At 34.4% G+C, this 14,548-nt stretch overlaps 3 protein-coding genes across 3 annotated transcripts; all 3 read right to left on the bottom strand.

The window, feature by feature from the left end:
- Positions 1-425: 425 nt before the first annotated feature.
- On the bottom strand, positions 426-2,371 carry LOC139873269 (beta-amyrin 28-monooxygenase-like). The gene is made up of 3 exons (XM_071861202.1): positions 1,420-2,371; positions 957-1,144; positions 426-725 (listed from the first exon to the last, which is right to left on the bottom strand). The coding sequence occupies exons 1-3, from the start codon at positions 2,369-2,371 to the stop codon at positions 426-428; spliced, it is 1,440 nt and encodes a 479-aa protein (XP_071717303.1).
- Positions 2,372-3,844: 1,473 nt separating this feature from the next.
- On the bottom strand, positions 3,845-6,556 carry LOC139873119 (prefoldin subunit 1). The gene is made up of 5 exons (XM_071861051.1): positions 6,430-6,556; positions 6,258-6,311; positions 5,411-5,523; positions 4,760-4,844; positions 3,845-4,195 (listed from the first exon to the last, which is right to left on the bottom strand). Exons 1-5 carry the CDS (start codon positions 6,451-6,453, stop codon positions 4,082-4,084), a joined length of 390 nt encoding a protein of 129 aa, XP_071717152.1. The 5' UTR covers positions 6,454-6,556; the 3' UTR covers positions 3,845-4,081.
- Positions 6,557-7,964: 1,408 nt separating this feature from the next.
- Positions 7,965-14,140, bottom strand: LOC139871664 (DExH-box ATP-dependent RNA helicase DExH10). The gene is made up of 17 exons (XM_071859384.1): positions 14,003-14,140; positions 12,327-13,306; positions 11,495-11,809; positions 11,308-11,412; positions 11,138-11,206; positions 10,902-11,069; positions 10,650-10,721; positions 10,455-10,571; positions 10,030-10,245; positions 9,774-9,932; positions 9,567-9,656; positions 9,330-9,422; positions 9,102-9,255; positions 8,878-9,026; positions 8,687-8,782; positions 8,505-8,597; positions 7,965-8,364 (listed from the first exon to the last, which is right to left on the bottom strand). Exons 2-17 carry the CDS (start codon positions 13,296-13,298, stop codon positions 8,254-8,256), a joined length of 2,979 nt encoding a protein of 992 aa, XP_071715485.1. The 5' UTR covers positions 13,299-13,306; positions 14,003-14,140; the 3' UTR covers positions 7,965-8,253.
- Between the last annotated feature and the right edge of the window lie 408 nt (positions 14,141-14,548).

Below are 14,548 nucleotides of genomic sequence, written 5' to 3'. Positions count from 1 at the left end.
AATTTTATTTTTTAAAAATCATATGTGATTATGCATGTCAATCACATGTGATTGTAAACCCAATCACATGTGATTATGCATGGCAAATCCAATCACATGTGATTGTACAATTTAATCACATGTGATTGTGCAGGTAAATCACGTGTGATTGTAAAAAAAAAATTTTAAAAAAAAAAATTTTAAGAAAAATTTCGAAAACATTTTTTTTTGAATTTTTTTTCAATCACATGTGATTTTCGCGACACATGTCGCGCTCTCATTGGTCCCTTGAATCTCAACTTAATTTATGGACTTAAATGAATATTCCTCTTCATATCAAATACAAACCTTTATTCCATACACAAAGGAAACCAGAGTAAAAATATTCGCCCTACGGAGTAACCAGATCTGGGAAACCTTATCACTTTTCAGAGAAGAAACCATTTTCAAGCTTTATGTGGGTAAAGCCGAATAGGAAGACCCTTGGCTGGGCTGGGCATCGGGTTAACAACAATCTGTTCATCGAGAATCATTTTTTCCCATTTAAATTTTGTCATGAGATGATGCATAAATACTAGTATTTCTAGTCGAGCGTATTCTTTTCCGGGACACATTCGTGGTCCTCCTCCAAATGGCACAAACGTGTATGGTGCCGGTCCACGACCCTCAAATCTTGATGGGTCAAATTTCTGAGGTTCGGGGAAGAACTCGGGGTTCTTATGGGTTGAGTTTGCACTCCAATATAACTACACAAAGTATTTGAAAGTTTATTAGGAACATAGTTGGGTTTTTTTTTTTCCGGCGAAAAAACGAATACTCATATGAAAACGAGGTCGTTTTCCACAGGAAACGCTCTCAACGGAAAATACAAAAGGACATGGGAGAATGTGGGAGCTCGTGCCTAGAAACATAGTTGGATAGCAGGTTATAACTACACAAATTAAATGTTGGTTTTTTTAACCATTTGAGTAAATTACCTTCCAGCCCTTGGGGATAGAATAACCATTGTACATAAAATCAGTTGTAGCTTCTCTAAAAGCACCTTGAAGTGGTGGTGCTAATCTAAGAACTTCACAAGCAACATTCCATGAATATTTCATCTTTGATAGATCCTCCCAATTCAATAGTTCTCCTGATGCTTTAGATTTTAAAACTTCCATTTGTTCTGCATTCATTTACATGTGTTTATATATTATTAGCAAATATCATAGATTAATATTGCTATATATTAATTTGAGTCGCATTTATTAATTTTTGAATTTTGTAAACCGACACCCCTTAAAGCACGCTTAAAACACTTGTATATAGCAGTTGGTTATTAACTTTATGGTGAATGGTGACGATTAACTGAGTGTACAAGTGTTTTATGCATGTTAACGTCAGTCCTGAAGTGTCGTTAGCAAATTCCTTAAATATTTATGTTCAGTTAAAATCATTTACCTTTGTAAACACCTTCATAAATCTCAGGCAATTCAGCAAGATACTTAACGATAAAAGCGCAAGCCGAGCTTGCTGTATCATGACCACCTATCAACAACCCTAAGATCTTATCCGCGATATCATATTCGGCCATAAACTTGCCGTCTTCATCACTAAATAAAAGCATGTGTGACAATATGTCTTGTGTTGGTGTTGCTTTTCCTTCATCCAAATCAATTTTCCGTTGTTTTACAATAGCTACGAGTTCTTTTCTAATAAAGTTGGCAGCATTAATCCCTCTCCGAAAAGGCGTCCCAAGAAGATCAATTGGGATCGAAAGAAGGCCCGTAGCGATGCTTTCAAACGGGCCAGATAAGTATTTCACTCTTTCAGGTTCATCAATACTAATAAAGATCTTGCAAGCAAGCCAAAAAGTGAAGTTTTTGGTAAGTTCATATGTCACAATTTCATCTTTCCCATTCCAACCATTAGCAAAATGTTGTTGTGTCACGACGTCCATAATAGGGACATAACGATGCAAAGCTTCGGGCTTAAAGAAATTTGGAAGCATTTTTCTCATTTTAATGGCTTCTATTTTTGAGGTTTTATCGGATGAAGGGAAGATTTTGTCGACCGATGAAGGCCACCATCCTTGTACAAGTTTGTTTTCGTTTGAGAATAAGAACTTGTTACCTTGAGCACCACAAAAGACGGCAGCGTCTTCTAGCATGAGAGACGTTCTAAATACGATAGGTGAAAACTTTGACATGCGGTCGAATATGAACTTTTCGGGATGACCTTTCCATCCGGTGGCAAGAAACTCGATACTTTCTCCGATTATGGGCCAGCCGGTTCTACCGGGTGGAAGTACTTTCACATCTTGTGTTGATTTGGATTTGTAAATCAAAAAATGAAGTGTAAAAGAAACAAGAAGAACAAAAATGGATACAAGAGATGCATAAAAGATATCCATTATGCAAGTTTTACACTTTTACACAAAAAGTTGCAATTTTTATTTGTTATGACATAGAATGAAAACCAATAGCAATATATAAAAGAGAGAGTGTGTGCATGAGAACGATCATGGTGAAGATCCCAAAAGGTAAAAATATGCTTGATTTGAACTTAGATGGGAGATAGAGGACAAAATAGTGTATCTTTAAATGAAAATGTTGACCATAAAATTTGATGCATCACATAAAATGTCTTGAAGCATAATACATTGTGAAATAACCATGATTTGTTTTCTATTATATCTAGACTGGCTGATTATGTATTTGTTTCTAGTCTAGTGATGGTGATGTATGGTATATATTCATTATTATAGAATTAATTTAGTCACTCTTGTTAACATTCCCTCGGTTATCAAAAAAAAAAAAAAAAAGTTAGTCCTGTTAACTATACTAAATCCATGTTTTTCTAACATCATAAAACAAAACTTGGTATAAAGCTGCCATATAAAGGATATACTATTAGAGTACTTTGTACTTCAAAAAAAAGATTGATTTCAAAGCATTCAAATCTTATGGTTTTTGGTCGTTAAATGATGAGAAAATCATCGGTTTCGCCAATTTGTTCCTATAAACGTAAAGTAGAAGCTCATTAACCCTTAACCCTTATATACTAAAAAGGGTGGGGAAGTGTGTCGTTTGACACCCATCCCCCTTCAAAATCCGGTCAAAACGACAATGACCAAAAATCCCACACAAAAACTCCAAAATACCCCCTCAACTATAACCAACTTACAAAAACTACCCCAAACTTCAGGGGTTAAAATAGAAATTTTCTCGACTAAAATAAAAACTCCACTCAACCACTTCGACTTCGACAGCCCGTATCTTCCTTCTCGCCCCGAGTTAAATTTCACCGACCACACCGTTAAACTCGAAATAATTTTATGAACAAAACGAAACTAGGTACGTTCAAAACAGACACTTTTTGAAAAACGCTAAACACGACAGCCCGTATCTTCCGCTCGCAGCGAGTTAAATTTTTTCTCCAGCAGCGTCATACTCGAAATAATTTTATGAACAAAACGAAAAAAGTGCATTCGAAACGGACACTTTTTAAAAAACACTAAACACAACGACAGCCCGTATCTTCCTGCTCGTCGCGAGTTAAATATTTTCGCCATCACCGTTAGACTCGAAATACTTTTATCAACAAAACGAAACTAACTACGTTCGAACCCGACAGTTTTTAAAAAACACTAAAGACGACAACACCTAAAACGGCGGTTAACACACATGGGCCGTTTTCCCTTGTGTAAATACATAAAGCTATGTTTAATATGAATCTGCAGGCCGGAAGCCCCCGCCGCATCGCGCGGGCCGGACCCGGACTAGTTACAGCTATAAACGAACCTATATTAAAACACATTCATATTTCAGTACAACAGGTGCAAACAGACCGAAAATCTAACAAATACAAAACTGATACACGCAAAATTGAAATTTTGACTGATGAGAATTGTTTTGCATTGTATATAAAAGTACGAAACTTAACAGCAAACTTTCAGATTACAAAGACGGTTACAGCTCAAATGTTTGGTTCTAGCACAATCACAAGCAAATGTAAGATAACGGGTACATACTACATAATGATTCAAGCTCATATTTCAGATTGTATCGTGGTTGTCAGAGCAAATTGTGTATTTTTCTGAAAGTACTTGAAGAACATATGGTTACACGTCAGCCATGGACATTATTTGACGAGCAAGACCTGGATCTTGTTGCAGAAGTTCCCGAAAGTTAGCTTCCACTTCGGCCAACTGTTTCTCTAGGTACTCTTTTGAGGTCTGTTAAATTTCAATGTAGCTCGGGTGAATACTACATTTTTGAGGTCTGTTAAGATAACGGGTACATACTACATAAGGACTTATAGGTGGCAAAATAGACAGCTCGGGTGGATTGGATAACAAGTTGATACAGGTAATGTTTGGTAGAGGTCTGATCAAGATGGGTCAACGGTTAACCTAAAATCAGTCAAAGCAGGCCACAACTCGGGATTACTTGGAAAATCGGTCAAAACTCGGGATTACTCATAAATCTAGAAATCGATCAAAGTCAAACTTGATCAACATCCGAGTACTCCTCAAGTTGCAGAGTGCTCCCTAAATAGTTCCAACCGAGTACTCCCTCGTGTAGTGAGTATTGCAACCTTGCTTAAAAGATTTTGATAATTAGGTTACTTATAATCACCATAGAAAAGAGAATTAGTGAGCATCAGATCTAATTACCCTATCTCTTGAAGATGGGTGTTATTATGCTCGTCTAAATCTTATGATACTAGTTTGATCAACTTTTTATATCATCATTCATAATCATAATATATTTGTCAAGGACCTAATAAAGGATCAAACCTGCAAAGAGGCAATTGCAGTTTCACTATCCTTAAGCTTCTTTTCTTGTTCATTCATTAAGAGCGATTTTGGCTCTAAGATGAACCTGGTCATATACAAAAAATCTTTTAATTAATAACAAGAAAGTACTGAGAGGACTAATAGACAGAAAAAAACCCAATGAGACATCAATGAAATTTCTTTTGCAACAAACTTTAAAACTACAAAAGTAGTTTACCAATTCAAAGCACGTGTTACTCTCAATATTACTATAAATAGATACTTAGGGTGGATTCAAACGCTTTTGTAAATGGTTTCTCAATAGCTCACTATATAACATCATTTCATGGACTAGTTGTTAAATAATAAATATTGATATGCACATTTAAAATGTAGTTAAGTGCTTAAACATTGAAAACTGCAGAAGGATGAAAATTTGTGATTGGGAAATTGGGATCTTAAGTAAGTTGGTGCAGTTTGAACAACATCATAATACTCGGTTGTTTTCATATGAAGAACAGCATCGTGATAGATGTGTAAAGGTTATCCAGTACTCACGTTCTCCCTACAAAACAAAAAATAGTATGAAATCAATTAATACAAAATTTGAGAAGTAGGAGACAATCAACAATTACATCAACTGATGACGAATAAGCTTTGTGTGGTTAAAACTTATTACCTATAGATTTGTAAGTGTTTGTGTCATCAGATAGCTGTTGCAGTTCCTCCAAAGTTAGATAAGCACGCTTCTTTTCACTTTCTTTGTTTCGCATCTGGTTTTGAACCTAAAAGACAAACAATTATTATTACGTTTATTAAAAAAATGTCTTCAACGATTTATCATTTATATCAACCAGATTGTAGAAAGAGTACTAAAAGATATAGAAAAGAAAACAGAGCCAGAGCACATACAAATATGCTATCTAATTATTTTAATGATGCCAAAATCTTAAACATGATTTATGATATGCGTTGATAGCCACCAACGTCGAAATCATCATCATTCAATGATCTAGTCACCAATTTCATTTGCATCTATACAAAAACATATCTCTATCTTCAAAAACTAGAACATTACAATCATTATCGCATGTTTTACTGTGATCATGTTAGATAATACATTCTTTTCTCAACTTCACAACTATTTTTTTTATAATAGCAGTTCGGGATCACCCAGGGGACTAAACCACCCAAGCGTTCATCTCCCGCAGTTGCATAACCCGCCCCCAAGGCCAATCCGAGGGCATGGGCGGTAAACCTAATATATGAAATTAAAAATTCTTTACAGTGGATACAAATAACCATTTATCATCAAGCTATCTGACTATTAAATGTGAAATGAATTGAAATTATAATAATAATAATTTTGAGATGTGATCTAACTTGCTCCAATATTACATAATTAGAAATATTATCCAAATTTCTGATCTCCATTAAGAAACCATAACAAATAGTTCTGAAAAAGCATACATAAATGATAAATCATATATGTAAGTACAAAATTAACTTAAAAATCAACCTGTTTCAATTTAGCAGTTGTTTCAAACATGCGACCTTGAATCTCAACAAACGCCTAATAACACGAAATTAAAATCAACGATTAGTAAACGCAAAATATAAAAGTATGCAGACATACAGATAATATAATAAATCACTTATATAAAAGATGTAGATAGAAGAATAAAGATTACAGTTTTGTTTGCTTCATCTGCCATTTTTTAAAAAATAAATTGATAAACCCTAACGCAGTGAGTGAGACTGTTTGCTTGATTCGTTAAACTTGATCGATGTGTTCGCTGCAATAATTTTGAACCCTTGTAGTTAGCACTAGAGAGTCAATTTCATATTTACCCCACATACACTTATAAATTACATATATACCCAATCATGCATTAAAATTATTACGAGTATATTTTATGTATTGAAAAGTTGTATTTTGAGAAATATGTAAATTATGAGTTTAGTAACACAAACGTGCAAATTTACCCCCAATTAGATTTTTTAGATCATCTTAATTTGACTAATATGTTTACATAGACAATTTTTAACACTGACGTGGAGTGAGATTTTATACTTTTTAGAAGATGAAGAAAAATCTAACTAGTATTAAATTTGAAGGGTCTGTTATGAGGCGTGTGTCAAATTTTAGTGTTAAATTCTTGTAGAAATAATTTTGAGTGATAGTGTTAAATTATGATTGAAAATTGAGTGTAAATAAATAAATTAATACTCCGTAATAGATATATGTATATGTTACATTTTTATTGGATAATTAAAATTAATATCAAACGCCTTCAATGTTGTGTTACAAATGCAACTAACGCCATCATGGCATTGGATTTCAAGCCCCACAACAGATTTGATAGGCGTTAAAAACACAAAGGAGGATTTGAACCCCCTTTTTCACGCCTGTAACATACAGTCTTATTTATTGGTTTTGTACAATTCAAGGTTTTTTTTACCCTTTTTTGTTAAAATAAAAGTGCCCAGTTTTCCCCCTAACTTGTTGTACGTAATAATAGTTTTTTTAGAACATCAAATACATACACCCATTTTTATTCAAAATGGGACTCGAGTTAATAACTCAAGGTTGATGAGACTTCTTGTACCGTTTAGTTAGAAAACCTTTAACTTTTCTTTTCACAATCAGTGAAACATAAACTGTCTTTTAAAACATAGCTCTTCAAAATTATGAATGGTTACTAGTGAGTAGTGAAAAAAAGTTGCTATAAAACTTACTTTATTTTGACGTACAACTAGTAATGCAAATGAACAACGTGGGTCTGATTTTTCTAGCGCTGAAGGATCCACCTTTAATAATTTTATTGGCGATTGTGGGTTAATTGATCTTCCTATCGGTGGGAGAAAGTATACGTGGATGAATACACCCAGGACTAAAATGTCAAAGTTGGACAGATTCTTGGTAGCATCAGATGTAGAGTTTTTTTTTTTTTTTTTTTTTTTTTTAGAACGGCTTGTTAGTGGTTAGACTCGACTCACGCATTTCCAGGAGGAACCCCTGGCCCATAAACCCTTCCGAAGAGCGGGCGGAATCCAGAAGTAAACCCCCTGTGTGGGATTCGAACCTGAGACCTCCCGGAGGCTCAGGCCTGGTACCGTTGAAGCAAAGCTACGTTGGTGGTAGCATCAGATGTAGTAGATATGATGTCTGATGTGAAAGTAAAGGCGCTTGCAAGGGGCTGGTCTGATCATATGTACAACAAAATAGGACCAACATAATATATGAACTCGGACATTAAAATGTAATTAGTCTGCATTGACTCAAAATAAATGACAATATTCTATCCATATAGTTTTGCCCAAATAAAACAACTACCGGTATACACCATTACAACATCACCCAAGAGGGCTGACGAAATAGAAACGTGATACACTAGTGTCGTAAAGATGAACCCTTTGGTATCAATGAATATAATCCATCCTACACCACCCCTAACCTTATGAGGTGATATATCATGTTTTAGCGAAACTGAGATAAACGTACAAAAGCCGACTCACAGATAAAGAGAATTTGCAAACATAATGCCTCGGCGCAGGCTATCACTAGCTGCACCAAACTTCTCTTCTAAACCAGCTTCTCCAACGGCATGAGCAGCAGCACGCAACTGTAACACAGGGTCAAATTAGGTTGGTTCGGTTAGCACAATTTAGTTTTTATTAAAAATATATATAATATTATGTAGTATGTATTAGTATATATGTATCAACCAAATCAAATAGTTATTATAAGCACAAATCAACTTGCCTGATTTAGAAACTCATCAAGCCTTCTAGCAAGTCTAATAATACTCCCTTCAAAGATATCCGTCATTTGTATAACTTCAGAAAAAGATGCTCCCTGAAAAAATATAAAGTACCATTTATGACATCAGATATGACATCACAAAAACACTTATTCATTAGCAGAGTTGGAAGGAAGTGTCTTACTTTTGACCAACAGTATATGACATCCATCAAGAACGGTCTGACTACAGCCTCCACATACTCATCAACATTAACTTCCAACTTGCATTCATGTTGTATCTGCACATATAACATATTATTATTAAATATTAATATTAATGCTTTAATCTTTTATCAACAACTCCTTTATGTCGAGGGCAGTAACGTAATTTCACCTCTGCTATTCTACGTGCACTGTCTTGAAGCTGTTGCAACGGTTTATTAAGTTCCTGTCTTAATTGTATCTGCTCACTTGATTTATCTCCTGGAATAAAGCAACTTGCAAGTGCTGCAATTTGATGATGATCGAGATCATTGAATGTACCTAATCAATAAGAATAAAAAAGCATTATCAGAATCTTCTAAACATTGAATATCAAACAATAATATGTAATTTTACCATTGAACATTAATTCAGTGACTAATAGTTCGTCTCCAGTGTCAATCAAGCATGCTGCACGGCCCTTCACTTGCACTATTCCTTCAGAATCGATATGTCCGAGTTTCTTTAACACCCGTGACCGGTTTTTAAGCTCATCACGAAATTTTTGAAGCTGCATGAAATTATTTTAATACTCAAATATACTACAACTGTAAAAACGTAGAGCAGTAAAGAAATATGACTTACCTGTGATTCACGCATCTTTGTTTTCAACTGTTGAATTTCATGATTCACTTCTGCTTTCCTCTTGAAGCATTGAATCTGATTTTCATCTTGAGACTGAATTAAAAAATAAGTTTGAGAGCAGAAAGTGAATACAGTTTACTATTTAGGTCAAAGCAATGCATATATAATATATATAAAGAAAAAAGAGAGAGAGAAAAAAAAAAAAAAAAAAAAAGAGAGATAAGCTATTGTTAAAACCTTGTTTAATGGGTGTGAAAACAGTTGTTGTTCAAGTTTCTCAATCTGATCTACCAATTCAACAAACTCAGGTTCTTCTATTCCCATATCCTGCCAAAAACAAATTATTATAATTTTAAACAAAATACCCTGTAAAAAAAACAAAATTTCCACAACACACATACAAAAAACAGACTAAAACTTTCATATAAAGAAGCTCATGTATACCTTGACGGGATTTAGTTTTGGAAGACCTTGAGGGAAACGTTTTTCGAGCTCTTGTACTGCGAGTAGTACACTTTGTCGTGCTTCCATTGGACGAAGATCAGAAGGAATTGATATTCTGAGCTTGCTCAAAGCTGATATCAAAGGCAATTGAACAGGAACCTGTAAAAGGATTTAACATACATCACATATTTATCTCTTGCAGATTAAAGTCAAAAGGTCAACCTTAAAAAAAGATCAATAAAAAGTCAAAACTCACCACATGCATTTCACCTTTCTGACCAGAACGTGGCGGGCATGGCCTAGGGCGAGAACCACTGTCACTTGAACCAATAGAACAATGAAGTAAAGTGTCAACTATATAGCTACTACCACGTGATGTAGGGGGTAACGAGCCGAGCGGTGGGGCCGGTTTTTTCACCACATTCACAACCACTCCCCATCCCCAATCAGTTCCAGCTTCTCTAACCTTCACCTGTGTTGAGTAAACACTAAATGCATAACCAAGATATGGATACAAATATCACCCGTTATGAGTGCAAAGAGTTGGTCTTAACAGGCTCAACACCCCACATTTCAAACCATACAAATTGCTTGTAGAAACAAAAAAAGATCTACCACGACATGGAATTTAATGAACATCATAATAAAAATGCAAACCAAAACATCAATCTCACCACGTACCAGTCTACCAGGTAAAAGAAAATATAATGCTCTCTCGGGCCTTGTTATTTCTGCCATCATCTTCTTCTCAAGTTCAGAAATTTCAAGCTTAAGCTTATGAAATTCAGCAACATCGGCCTAAAACACAATATAGAAACGGCACACTCATTACACAATGAAAAGAGAAAACCATTTTCAATCAAATTTAACCCTTACCTCTCCAGAGGCATCAAGCTTAGCTACTTCCTCTTCTAGGTTGGCAACCTTTTTACCTATATCAGGTAAAGTCTGAAAATTGAGATAAAAAGACTGTTAAAACCTGGAATATGAAAAAAAAAAAAAAAAAAAAAAAAAAAAAAAAAAAAAAAAAAAAAAACCAGCAGCAGCAACAACAACAACAACAAAAAAAGAAAAAAAAGAAAGAAAAAAAAAGAAACCAAGTCAGATAGCAGTGAGGCCAGAAGAAACCTTTTCATACTGAAACTGGTGAAAAGAATTCTTGATAACATGCTCGGCTGTAAATTGACCCTCGGCCCGTCTCATTAGGTTCAATATTGAGTAATAGCTTAGCCTAAAAGTACTGACCAATGGAGCTGGTTTCCCTAAGACCATGTCCTTGAGAGTATTCATCTCCATCTGAATTATAAATTTTTTATTAATAATTATTATTTATGAAGTATCAATTAGCATGTTTTAGTTGATACCTGTTCATCAATCATTATAATACAAATACCACGTTCATCTTTACCACGACGTCCAGCTCTTCCACTCATCTATAAGTAAGAAAAAAGACACAAATATGCAATAAGAAACTAACTGCAAGAAAATTGCACATATTAATCAATTATAATTTATAATAATAAATGATACTCACCTGAATATACTCACCGGATCCTACATACCGATGACTGTCTCCATCCCATTTCCTAACACTAGTAAAAACAACAGTTTTTGCAGGCATGTTCAACCCCATAGCAAACTGTAACACATTTACGCCAATCAAACCATACTAATCAGACACAAAACTATTGCTAAAGACAACCAAGAATGTGAAATCTTACCGTTTCTGTGGCAAAAAGTGCTTTTACAAGGCCTTCTTGGAATAAAAGTTCAACAAGTTCCTTAATAATTGGGAGAAGGCCGGAATGATGAACAGCAATGCCTCGTTGTAGTAAAGGCAACATCAATTCAATTGCTGGCAGATTTCTATCTTCTTCACTCAGGCATAATATGGCATTTTTAAAGACATTTTCGACCATTTCTTTCTCTTCAGGTGTATTAAAATCAAGTTTGGTCATTAACGTAGCATGCTGTTCACACTCTCTTCTGCTAAAACTGAAGATTATAACTGGTTGAAATTTTCTTTCCATGATCATCTGAAATATACAAAAACATTCTTTGACAGCTAAGAAACTGCTTATAGCCAAAAAAAAAAAAAAAAAAAAAAAAAAAAGGAAAAAGAACATAGTAGAGAATCCACAGAGAGTCATAAGATCAATATCTATCATTTCCATTAGAGGTGGTAATATCAAATAGGTTAAAAAGCCAAATTGGGTTCTGCATAATCTCAAATAGGTCAAAAAGCCAAAAAGAAAATGGGTTAGAAGTTTCTAAAAGTCACCCTACTACACCGCACTAGTCATAGGTTTAACTTATCATTGTAACAATAATCTTTAATGATAAAAATTATTAGTTAACACATCAGTAATTTTTACTTTTGTTGAAAGTTGCCACAAAGTCAATGCAACTCAACCCAACCCATTCTTTTATTGCCAGTACTGAAAATGAGCCATTTCAACCTAAACCCAATACCCAACCTGCCTATCTTGCCAAAACAAATAACAGCCGACAGAAAATCTACCAAGTATATAAAAATAAGATAGAACGATTCACCTTGACAATTTTGTATATATCAGATCCACCAGAAGCATTACCACCTTTAGCGATTCTCCCACTTGGTTTACTAGTTGTGGCTAAATTCTGCTTAGTGAAAGTGTCTTGCAATTTCAAGAAATTATCTTCTCTAAACTGCTCATTCTCGTCCACAACAAGATACAATCCGGACCCACCTATGGGAAATACATAATGTTGCAAAGGTGTGGGCCTAAAATCAGTGTAGACCACATGACAAGGCTGTTTATGTATGTTACAAATCCATTCAGCAAACTCAGTAGCATTCGACATGGTTGCGGAAAGAAAAACCATCTTAATAGCTGGAGGTAAAAATATAATACTTTCTTCCCAAACTACCCCTCGTTCACGATCCTTCATATAGTGAATCTCATCAAATATAACCCATGCAACTTCTTTTAAGACTTCAGATCCTCTGTAAAGCATGCCCCTAAGAATCTCGGTTGTCATAACCAAACAACTAGCATTTGGAGAGAGTGTGACATCACCTGTCATCAACCCGACATCAGAAAACTCCTGACTCAGTTCTCTATATTTCTGATTACTCAATGCTTTCAATGGAGATGTATAAATGACCCTTTGCTTGTCTCTAAAAGCCATAGCAATTGCATACTCTGCAACAGCAGTTTTCCCAGCTGATGTATGTGCTGATACTAAAACCGATTCTTTCCTCTCCAAACACGACACCGATATTCGCTGAAATGGGTCGAGAACGAACGGGTAGGTTTTAGCCATTGTCCCATTAAAAACAGGATCCGACAATGTCCCATGGATAGCTTCATCTTTACTGGCAACATATCCACTTGGAACTGCAACCTCGTGTACACAAGTTCGTGCCACAGTTCGTTGCTTCTTTGTATCCGATTCTTGATTCTTATTAGTTTCAGCATCCACCGCCTCCGAACTTTCTTCTGGCACCTTTCTTTTTTCACCATTTGTAGTAGAATTCTCCATCTCTTGATCTGCAATAATTCCAGGTACAAACCTGAATTATATAAGTTGACTGATAGAGCTTATAAAAGACTATGTCAAACAGAATACATACACAAACTGAAATAAACTAGCAGAAACTACCACACAAATCATACAACTCTGAAAATGCAGGATATATATCTCTTCAAAACAACATATGTAGTAGCTATATTGAGATATAAATCTAGGTTATCCAACTATAATATAGACAGCAAATGGTATATCAACAAGTGACTGTATTTTAATGTATATACTCCTACTTATTGTGCTATGTTCATTTGATTTCTGGCATTATAAACTTCCAGTATTTACCACATACAGATAACAGCATATGATATATAACATCATTTTAATTTTATCAGATCTTTTATCTTCATTTCAATCGAACACTAACTAAACCATATTGTTCCTTTTTTTCTGCAATTTCAGGTTGTATAAGGTTGATTGATAAAATCGTAAAAAAAAATATGTCAGACTGCCATTATTATATATACATACACACAATACATATACAAAGTCGCTACATAAATTAAATAAACAGTACTAAAATAGAACAATCATTCTATTGAAACAAACTCTTGTGAAACCTAATTTATCAGCATTAAGGTTTAATATTGTGTCAGAAAATCAACAATACATAGAAGATAGTAACAAATAATGAAGAACGTATAGATTGAGCAGACTACCTTGGCTACAGAATGGCCGAATCGTTGAATCAAAATTTGCTAAAACCCTAAACCTTTTTAAAGAATGAATTTGCCGAAAAAAAGGCACGAAATTTTTTGACCTAATTTGTAAAATGCGGAGCAATATTAAGTCCTCCCCTCCCGGGTTCCTGTTTCTATTGTCCCGTTCTAAAATACGCTTTTAACCCTTAATTTTTTAAACCTACGTACAAAAAAAATATGATTACGATTATTTATTTTTATTTGACCAACTTTTCACCATTATTTTTATTTATTTTTTAAAAAAAAATCATTATCTTACGCTTTTGCCCTCTATCTTTTACTCATCTTTAAAATTTTGATCTAATTTGTATAATACGGAGGAGTCAGGAATATTCATTTGAATATATAAATTAAGTTGAGATTCAAGGAACTAATGAGAGTTCGACATGTGGCGCGAAAATTAAATATGATTGAATAAAATTAAAAAAAAAGAAATTTCAAATTTTTTTTTTAGATTTTTTTCGAAACTTTTTTTTATTTTATTTTTACAATCACATGTAATTT

Source organism: Rutidosis leptorrhynchoides, chromosome 10, assembly GCF_046630445.1.
Source record: "Rutidosis leptorrhynchoides isolate AG116_Rl617_1_P2 chromosome 10, CSIRO_AGI_Rlap_v1, whole genome shotgun sequence".
Taxonomy (NCBI): domain Eukaryota; kingdom Viridiplantae; phylum Streptophyta; class Magnoliopsida; order Asterales; family Asteraceae; genus Rutidosis; species Rutidosis leptorrhynchoides.
Note: the sequence above shows the minus strand (reverse complement) of the source record. Positions and strands in the feature narration are given on the sequence as shown.